This window comes from Acartia tonsa, chromosome 13 (genome assembly GCF_053477335.1).
Source record: "Acartia tonsa isolate MP-2025a chromosome 13, ASM5347733v1, whole genome shotgun sequence".
Classification (NCBI taxonomy): domain Eukaryota; kingdom Metazoa; phylum Arthropoda; class Copepoda; order Calanoida; family Acartiidae; genus Acartia; species Acartia tonsa.
In genome coordinates this window covers 42,893,197-42,902,939 of record NC_137272.1, presented here as the reverse complement: position 1 = coordinate 42,902,939, position 9,743 = coordinate 42,893,197, and the positions used below count along the sequence as shown (strand labels likewise).

Here is a 9,743-nt window from a genome sequence, read left to right as displayed (position 1 = left end):
CAATTATAAAAAAATATCTTATTGGTTATCAAATGGGATAGGAACTAATTTCGTTGCATTAAGATAAATATCTAAAAAAAGATGTTTGAAGCTAAAGACACATTTCAACAAATTACAAAAGTATTATTAGCATCGTTTTTGGGGAGCCACAGTTATAAGAAGTACATAAATTCCTATCCTTGTAATAAAGTAACAGGATGTGTGTTTGTCTGTGTGTCTGTACCGAAGGATCTCGCCAACCGCTGAACCGATCGGGTTCTCCTTAAAAGAGTAGCTTCTCATAGGTCCCAGGAAGGTTTATAACTATTTTGGGGGAGAGTACCACCACCCTTCCAAGAGAAATCACAATTTTTTTTTTTTGTATAGAGACTACAAAGCAACAGAGATAGGTATCGTATAATTTTTGGTTTAAAAAAGCAAACATTTAAAGTACCACTAGAGGCTTCTAGGGGCGTAGCCGCTAGTATTAAAAAAAAAGTTATTTAATTAAAACAAAAAAAAACATTAGCTTCAACTGACCTTCTCTCCTGTCCAAAACTCTCCAGAAAAGATATCCTTAGACCCTCCAAGCCTATCCCCACGGGAGTTCTTCACATGATCCACAAAGCACTTGTATGTGCTGTTGAGCAGGCCCCTCATGATGGTCATGTCCGTATCCTTGATGGGCTTGAATGGGTCCATTACTGACTTGTTCACACCTGCAACATCATAAACTATTGGGAGATAAAACGATATCTTGTTGTTACATCAATGGTAAGGTTTGTCCAGGGAAACAGTGATAGGACGATAAGAGTAAAACACTAGAGGGGGAAGGGGAGTAACTGTATCTCCCCATCGCAGTGTCCTTGAGCCGACTCTCAATTGGGACATTAAAATCAACCAATGGTGTCGGTTATAAGTAACAGAAAACAGTTTGGTATCAGACGAAAAAAGTCATTGAAAAAGGGAGGGAGGAAGTTATCTAAATATACATCTATACTATAGATCTGTTATAGGACGATCGAGAATTTTTGTAAAAGTATTCTTTATATTAACTGCTTTGACAGTCACATGTTATGTTAAAGTCAAGGTGTTTTTATTTCAGTAAAAAAATTTCACCTACTAACAAGGATGACAACATCCATAAGTAGCAAAGCACTGAAAATTCATGGAAAAGGACAAACAGACAAGATGAATTATAGAGAAAATGTTCAGTTGATAAATATGCAATAATTCATAGAAAAAATCTCAAAACCTTTATTAAATAATAATAACAAAAAATAGTTTTAAGTGTCCCAAATTGTTAGTTTAGGTTAGGTATTCGATAAAAAAAAGTTGTTTTAATTTATTTTAATAAACAACCTACCTGCCGTTATAACACGTCTTTCAATGCCATACTTCATGATAATCTCATGAAAGCCAAAGCCGCTGCTGATGACTCCAATAGTGCTGACCATACTGGAGGGAGTGGCAAATATCTTGGATCCCGTGCAGGCTAGCCAGTAACCTCCAGAAGCGGCAACATCCTAAGAGGGGGGGGGGGGGGAGTTTTGACACATTTGTGTATACCTGGTATATATCATATGCCTTATCTTTGGACTGAGAGGAAGATTTTTTGGATAAGCCTCCAGGTTCCGGAGCTCCAGGCCTCCAGGTTGCCTCTGTAGAGGTAAAAATAAAAAATAATTTTTTTTTGAAGTTCAACAAAATATGCATCTTTTTGAATGTTATTCAAATATTTGAGGAAAAAACATGCATAGGTATTTTGTTTCACAAGCTGACCTCTAACTCTTAAAGAAAAACCCTTTTTTTTCATTTTTACCTGTCCAGAGACCACCTGGAAGCCTGGAGCTCCGGAACCTGGAGGCATATCCAAAAAAAACATAAATCTGGGGGAAATTCATCATATAAGAATGATTTTATCATTAATAACCTATCCTCTCAGTCCAAAGATAAAGCATGTACACCAGATTTACGCAAATGTGTCAACCCCCCCCCCCCCCCTTAATACAATTCAAGCCAAAATCTTAGAAATTATCTTAAATTAGAAAAATAATACTTTTTCTAAAATCTGTAATTCAATTACATTTTTGAATGAAAAAAGTTCTAGCCCGTTAAAACATAAGTAAAAACCATTACAGTCACAAATAGTTATGTAAAACTCCGGAAGGGAGGGGATATTGAACTGTAAATTATTATTTGGATACTGGTACCCAAAGTTTTGTCTCCTTCGTTAGCTTAAAACTTTGGGTATCTTCAATGTATCTTGATTGGTTGGTTTATTAACTAGCAGTGTCCAAACTTTTCAACCATTATTCTATAGAATGGAAAACTTTGACATCATCATTAGGGCTGTACAAATATTATCGTCCATTCAAGGACGTCCAACAGGGGGGGGGGGGTAAAGTGGTGATTACCCCCCCCCCCCAAGCAAATTTTACCCCCGGGGTAAAAATTTTGAAGGGGGGGGGGGAATTTGCGTCGCCCTTCACGCGCCATTTTACCCCCCCCCCCCCAATTAAAAAGCTTGGACGCCCCTGCGTCCATTGCCCTTAGTACCCATTCAAAACTTATATCAGAATAAATAAATTGGATAAAACTACCTCAACAAATGCAATGACTTCAACCTGCTTCTTTTCTGCTGCTCGCTTTATGTATCTACAACAAAGCAATAAGGGGGGGGGAAGTTTGTACAGTTATAGGAAATGAAATTCAGTACCAAATTTTGCTCTGGCCGTTTGGGCTTGTTTTTATAGTTATCAACCTAATTCTTTTTGTAAGCGCTCTTATATGATTGGATCTACCTGTAAAACTTTAAAACTTGAATTTTGGGACTTTCAATTAAAGGGGCTAGTGGAGCAAAAGACCCCCTAACACTAAAATTTTAAGTTCTGAGCCTATTTTTAGAGATATTGTGACGATTTTTTTTAATGAAAACACTTTTTAACAAAACCGAACTAAGTAGCCAATACAAATTTCATTTTGGGACTTTCCTTCTAGGGGCTAGTGGAGCAAAAGGCCCCCCAAACAATAAAATTTTAAGTTCTGAGCCTATTTTCAGAGATATTGAGATGATTTTTTTATGAAAACTTTTTTCACAAAACCAAACTAAGTAGCCATTACAAATTTCATTTTGTGACTTTCCCTTAAAGGGGCTAGTGGAGCAAAAGACCCCCAAACACTAAAATTTTAAATTCTGAGCCTATTTTCAGAGATATTGAGACGATTTTTTTAATGAAAACACTTTTTAACAAAACCGAACTAAGTAGCCAATACAAATTTCATTTTGGGACTTTCCTTCTAGGGGCTAGTGGAGCAAAACACTAAAATTTTAAGTTCTGAGCCTATTTTTAGAGATATTGAGATGATTTTTTAAAATGAAAATATTTTTAACCAAACCGAACTAAGTAGCCAATACAAATTTCATTTTGGGACTTTCCTTCTAGGGGCTAGTGGAGCAAAAGACCCCCAAACACTAAAATTTTAAGTTCTGAGCCTATTTTTTGAGATATGAGATGATTTCTTTAATGAAAACATTTTTAACAAAACCGAATTAAGGAACCATTACAGATTTTATTTTGGGACTTTCCTTCTAGGGACTAGTGGAGCAAAAGGCCCCCCAAACACTGAAATTTTAAGTTCTGAGCCTATTTTTTGAGATATGAGATGATTTTTTTAATGAAAACATTTTTAACAGAACCGAATTAAGGAACCATTACAGATTTTATTTTGGGACTTTCCTTCTAGGGACTAGTGGAGCAAAAGGCCCCCCAAACACTGAAATTTTAAGGTGTGAGCCTATTTTTAGAGATATTGAGACGATTTTTTTTAATAAAAATATCTTTAAAGAAGCCAAACTAAGTAGCCATTACAAATTTCATTTTGGGACTTTCCTTCTAGGGACTAGTGGAGCAAAAGGCCCCCAAACACTAAAATTTTAAGTTCTGAGCCTATTTTTAGAGATATTGAGATTATTTTTTTAAATAAAAATATTTTTAACAAAACCGAACTAAGTAGCCATTGCAAATTTTATTTTGGGACTTTCCTTCTAGGGACTAGTGGAGCAAAAGACCCCCAAACACTAAAATTTTAAGTTCTGAGCTTATTTTTAAAGATATTATGGCTGATTTTTTTAATGAAATTTTTTTTCAAATAACTGAAATACATAATCAGAAGATAAAATTTTAGTGTTTGGGGGTCTTTTGCTCCACTAGCCCCTGGAAGGAAAGTTCCAAAATGAAATTTGTATTGGCTACTTAGTTCGGTTTTGTTAAAAATGTTTTCATTAAAAGAATCATCTCAATATCTCTGAAAGTAGGCTAAGAACTTAAAATTTTAGTGTTTAGGGGTCTTTTGCTCCCCTATTCCCTAGAAGGAAAGTCCCAAAATGAAATTTGTAATGGCGACTTAGTTCGGTTTTGTTAAAAATGCTTTTATTAATTAAAATCGTCTCAATATCTCTAAAAATAGGCTCAGAACTTAAAATTTTAGTGTTTGGGGGGCCTTTTGCTCCACTAGCCCCTAGAAGGAAAGTCCCAAAATGAAATTTGTATTGGCTACTTAGTTCGGTTTTGTTAAAAAGTGTTTTCATTAAAAAAATCGTCTCAATATCTCTGAAAATAGGCTCAGAATTTAAAATTTTAGTGTTTGGGGGTCTTTTGCTCCACTAGCCCCTTTAAGGGAAAGTCACAAAATAAAATTTGTAATGGCTACTTAGTTTGGTTTTGTGAAAAAAGTTTTCATAAAAAAATCATCTCAATATCTCTGAAAATAGGCTCAGAACTTAAAATTTTATTGTTTGGGGGGCCTTTTGCTCCACTAGCCCCTAGAAGGAAAGTCCCAAAATGAAATTTGTATTGGCTACTTAGTTCGGTTTTGTTAAAAAGTGTTTTCATTTTAAAAAATCGTCACAATATCTCTAAAAATAGGCTCAGAACTTAAAATTTTAGTGTTTGGGGGGCCTTTTGCTCCGCTAGCCCCTAGAAGGAAAGTCCCAAAATGAAATTTGTATTGGCTACTTAGTTCGGTTTTGTTAAAAAGTGTTTTCATTAAAAAAATCGTCTCAATATCTCTGAAAATAGGCTCAGAACTTAAAATTTTAGTGTTAGGGGGTCTTTTGCTCCACTAGCCCCTTTAAGGGAAAGTCCCAAAATGAAATTTGTAATGGCTACTTAGTTCGGTTTTGTGAAAAAAGTTTTCATAAAAAAAATCATCTCAATATCTCTGAAAATAGGCTCAGAACTTAAAATTTTAGTGTTTGGGGGGCCTTTTGCTCCACTAGCCCCTAGAAGGAAAGTCCCAAAATGAAATTTGTATTGGCTATTTAGTTCGGTTTTGTTAAAAAGTGTTTTCATTAAAAAAATCGTCTCAATATCTCAGAAAATAGACTCAGAACTTAAAATTTTAGAGTTTGGGGGTCTTTTGCTCCACTAGCCCCTTTAGGGGAAAGTCCCAAAATTCAATTTTTAAAGTTTTACAGGTAGATCCAATCATATGAGAGCGCTTACAAAAAGAATTAGGTTGATAACTATAAAAACAAGCCCAAACGGCCAGGGCAAAATTTGGTACTGAATTTCATTTCCTATAACTGTACAAACTTCCCCCCCCCTTACTTACTTACCTACGACTTTAACCCTTTTCTAGTGAGGAGAGGGCTGGAATGGGGGGGGGGGGAAACGGCAACATGTGTTCCCCTTAATGTGAATTGCGTAAAAGGTTCAGTTCCAAATTTCCTGGTCTTCAATGGCACAAATTAAATTAAAGCTGGCCAATTGATGTAAATTAAACTTATGATAAGCTTCTGTGGTATCTCTGTCCTTATAATTCCTGTTCCATGTTCCTGTCTACCCCCAGTGAAGTGCCAGCTTTCTCTCTATGAGTGCCAGTCCTATCTTCATGGCAGAAGCCAGTTATTGATTGGGCTTTGTGTTGACAAGTTAATCTTGTAACGAGGCCTTTTCTAAGCTGTGGATCCAGTATCCTGCGCGGCTTCTTCAATCCTTTATTGTATAGTTATACGTCGCCATCCGGCAGGACGTCCAGCTGTCCATCATCCTCCACGTTTCATTTCTATATTATCTAAATCCTATTATTAATATATGCTTGTCCTAATAAAGTAATTGTTTAACTATCTGTGTAATTATTAAAAAGAAGCAGCGGCCGCTCTATAATAATAAACAGTCCGTCTGTAAGTCTGACTATACGTCACTTTATTGTAATTGTAATTATATAATGGAAAAAAAGGCTATGTAAAGTTTATTATTTTTTGTCTTAAAGCCATGCCGTTTTGTGAAGTCTAAAGGAAATTACTTTATACTAAGTAAAATTTTTCGTTATTTCAACACATAGATTCCTGTTACTATAATCTTTGTTCCAGAATGCGTTTGCAGATTAAAAAAATATTAAGTACTTGCAATTTCGCCCCTAGTCTCTAGGGGCTTCGCCCCAAGAGGTAATTTTAAAAAAAAATTAAGTATTTTCATTTTTTTGAGGGGGTTGGGTTGAGGGTGTCCCACCCCCAAGAAAATAGCTTAAAACCACCACAGGACCAATTGAATAGGTATATACCCTGAAGAGTAGAATCCGATCGGTTCAGTGGTTACAGAGATCTTAAGGGACGGAAAGACAGACAGACAGACAGATCACTTTGTATTATAGATTACTAACGACTTCGCCCCTAGCCTCTAGGGTGTATGCCCCAAAAGGTTTGATCAAACAAATTTTTCGCAGTTTAGAGTTAAAAAAAAATTATCCAAAAAAATTTTTTTGGGAGGGGGGAGGGGAATTTTGTTTAAATTTTAGTCTTAAAAGGGAAAAAAATCTTTTTTCTGGGGGGTATTTTTCATTTTTTGGAGAGGTTGTAGGTACCCTTATCCCCACGAAAATACTTATAATCTTTCCAGGACCTATGAGAAGCTACCCTGTAAAGGAGAACCCGATCGGTTCAGCGGTTAGCAAGATCCTTTGCCACAAACAAACAGACAGACATCGTACTACTTTGTATTATATATTAATTTAAACTTATATTTGGAATTATTGACTTAAAATTATAAGCCCAACAAATTTGATAATTTACACCAAATGTTTGTGATATGCAGAGTGGATACAAAATGAGAAATATTCGAATATGAACAAGGTTTTCACTCAATTTATTTCCTTCGCTTTTATCATTTTATGGATATAGTCAACCTTGCTTTTTAAAATCAAACCTTTTTATGATAGACCGTTGGGCAATCTAAATTTTCATTTCATTAAAATAACAAAAAAATACAATTTTTTACCTGTACACGAGATCCGACTGTACAGGACTGCCTCCAGGAGAATTAATAACCAGACAGACCAGCTTCAAATTCTGCTGGCTGAACGCACTGTCCACTACCCCCCTGATCCCATCCAAATTAATGTTGCTCCCACCACCACCCGCCGCGATAACACCTTCCAGCTTGATAATGGATACGACAGGAACTTTGTCAGGCACCGAGTTAACCAACTCCCGGAGCCATTGAGAATCCAGAGCCATCGAGAAGCCGGCCAACATTACCATCACTGGTGTCCTGTTTCCTATCCAGGACAACAATGCCATATTCATAGATTTCAAGTTTCTAAATTAAAAATTTTATAATTACTACCTAAATTCAAACATTTTTTACATTTTAATTCAAAGTTTTTTTAAAAATATTTTTTATGTAAAATTCGAGGATTTTTTTATTCCAAATAGATTAGATATTTATTTTATGACACACATACCAAATAATAATAATAATAACAGTATTAAAATACAGGTATTAAATATTCATTTAAAAACAATAAAATTGAATATGAATAAAAATTAAGAACATATCAATCAGATAATAATTATGTACAGTGTCAAAGGACTAAACAATCTCGTGAGAGGTAATATATATTATAAATATTGATTATTAAATAAAAAGACTTTATACTAGTTAAAATTTATTTTGACTCTTCGAGAAATTACGATTCATATAATTAATTAAAATTTGTTAATGTAAGGATATTATTTCAAGAAGCGAAGCTTTTCTCTATTTAGGGTTTATACGTGCGTTAAAGATATGATCGATTTAAATCCATCATCAATTACGTAGAAATAAACTTTTTAAACCATATTTTTGGTTTAATTCATGTTAAATGATAGCAATAACCCTTTTTAAAACTTCTTGTACCAACAGCTACAGTCTAAAACCGTTTGATAGCGTTTTGGAGTGAAAAAGAGTATTATGTGGAGAGGTTTCGTGACTAATTTGCAGTATAGATATCTAAAAAATGGCTGACCCGCCAGCCATAATTTTTCCAACTTTTTGTTCGATTTAGGGGAAATAGACCTACCAAGGATTACTAATGCAAAAGTTCAGATCGAAATTCGAATTCTAAAATCCATTTGCTCACTGATTACAAGATGGTTGCATTAACCCCCCCCCCCCCCCCCCTCCTTATCAAATTATTTAGATTTTTTGAGCTACGCTTTTATGTATTTTGTCATCCTTGTTGATACTTTAATATTTTTAGAATAAAATATCGATAACACAAAATCAATCACATTATAGGTTATCAAAAAAAAATAGGTATTTTTGGAATGTTAATATATAATTTTTAAGCAAATCATAAAAAAAAAATTTTCATAACAAAAGCTAAATCGTCATCTATAACTTCAGACGGAAAAACATTAAAAGGTGTAATAATAGTTATTTCTCGCATCGTATTATAAACAGCTTTCCACGGTTATAGAATCTTTAATCTTATGATTGTACATTTTATATTCGTAGAAAGCTGAATATAATACGATGCTAGACATAGTTTTTTTTTCCGTATGGATGAGAACCGGTTCCTATCCACCGGATTTGAATGAATACGAGAAATACCTTTATTTGACAGCAAAGCGTTAGATTGATATTTATGTGAATTTGAATTTTCAGTAATACGTGATTTTTACAATAATGACCCCTCCCTTAATGACAACAAACTAAGATAACTGAAACAATAATATTTTTAAAAGGGGACTATCCATGAACGAGAGCAAGTGATTCTAAGCACTTTCCAGCATTGATCCATAGTATTTTTCAGTGAATATAATAGGTTTATGTTTAATACTTGGTTTATCGACTAAAAAGTTAGGTTTACCATTAATTTATATGAAATAAACTTTGAAATGTAGAGCATTTTTTTTGATGCAATATTATCAAACGCTTTGTTGAGTTCAAAGGACAAAATTAATTTACATTGTTAATCAAAATAATAAACTTTTTCATTAAGCTTTTAAACAACACTTTGAACTCATCAAAACATTTGATGATATTGCACTTAAAAATGCTTAACATTTCAAAGTTTTTTTTCATATAAAACCATGATGAAACCTAACTTTTTAGTCGATAAACTAAATATTAAACATAAATCTAGTATATTCACTAAAAAAATACTATCAATGCTGGAAGGTGCTAAGAATCACTTGCTCTCGTTCGTGGATAGTTCCCTTTAATAGAGAGAAATAATAAAAACGGGAATATTGCTATTATGATAATCACTATAATAAAATAATAATGTTTAATTAAAATTTCTTATTTATCTACTTTATATTTATTTAATTCCTATATAATCTTTTTATCTTTAATTTTATTATTAACACAAATTATTTTAAATAAATAAGTAAACAGTAAAAAGTCTTTAGCTAACAAAAGAAGAAGATTAATAGTTATTTCTCGCATTGTATTATAAACAGCTTTCCGCGGATATAGAATGTACAATTATAAGAT

General features: G+C 33.7%; 1 protein-coding gene across 1 annotated transcript; it reads right to left on the bottom strand.

Moving 5' to 3' along the window:
- Positions 1 to 510: 510 nt before the first annotated feature.
- LOC145303891 (Na(+)/H(+) antiporter NhaA-like) lies at positions 511 to 7,576 on the bottom strand. The gene is made up of 4 exons (XM_080145551.1): positions 7,260 to 7,576; positions 2,583 to 2,637; positions 1,346 to 1,505; positions 511 to 698 (listed from the first exon to the last, which is right to left on the bottom strand). Exons 1-4 carry the CDS (start codon positions 7,565 to 7,567, stop codon positions 511 to 513), a joined length of 711 nt encoding a protein of 236 aa, XP_080001677.1. The 5' UTR covers positions 7,568 to 7,576.
- Between the last annotated feature and the right edge of the window lie 2,167 nt (positions 7,577 to 9,743).

Coding starts and splice junctions, on each gene's coding strand:
- LOC145303891 (XM_080145551.1), bottom strand. CDS start 7,567: ATGAATATGGCATTGTTGTCCTGGATAGGAAACAGGACACCAGTGATG. Junction 2,638..7,259: donor CAGTCGGATCTCGTGTACAG/GTAAAAAATTGT, acceptor GCTTTGTTGTAG/ATACATAAAGCGAGCAGCAG. Junction 1,506..2,582: donor AAGTCATTGCATTTGTTGAG/GTAGTTTTATCC, acceptor CCCCCCTCTTAG/GATGTTGCCGCTTCTGGAGG.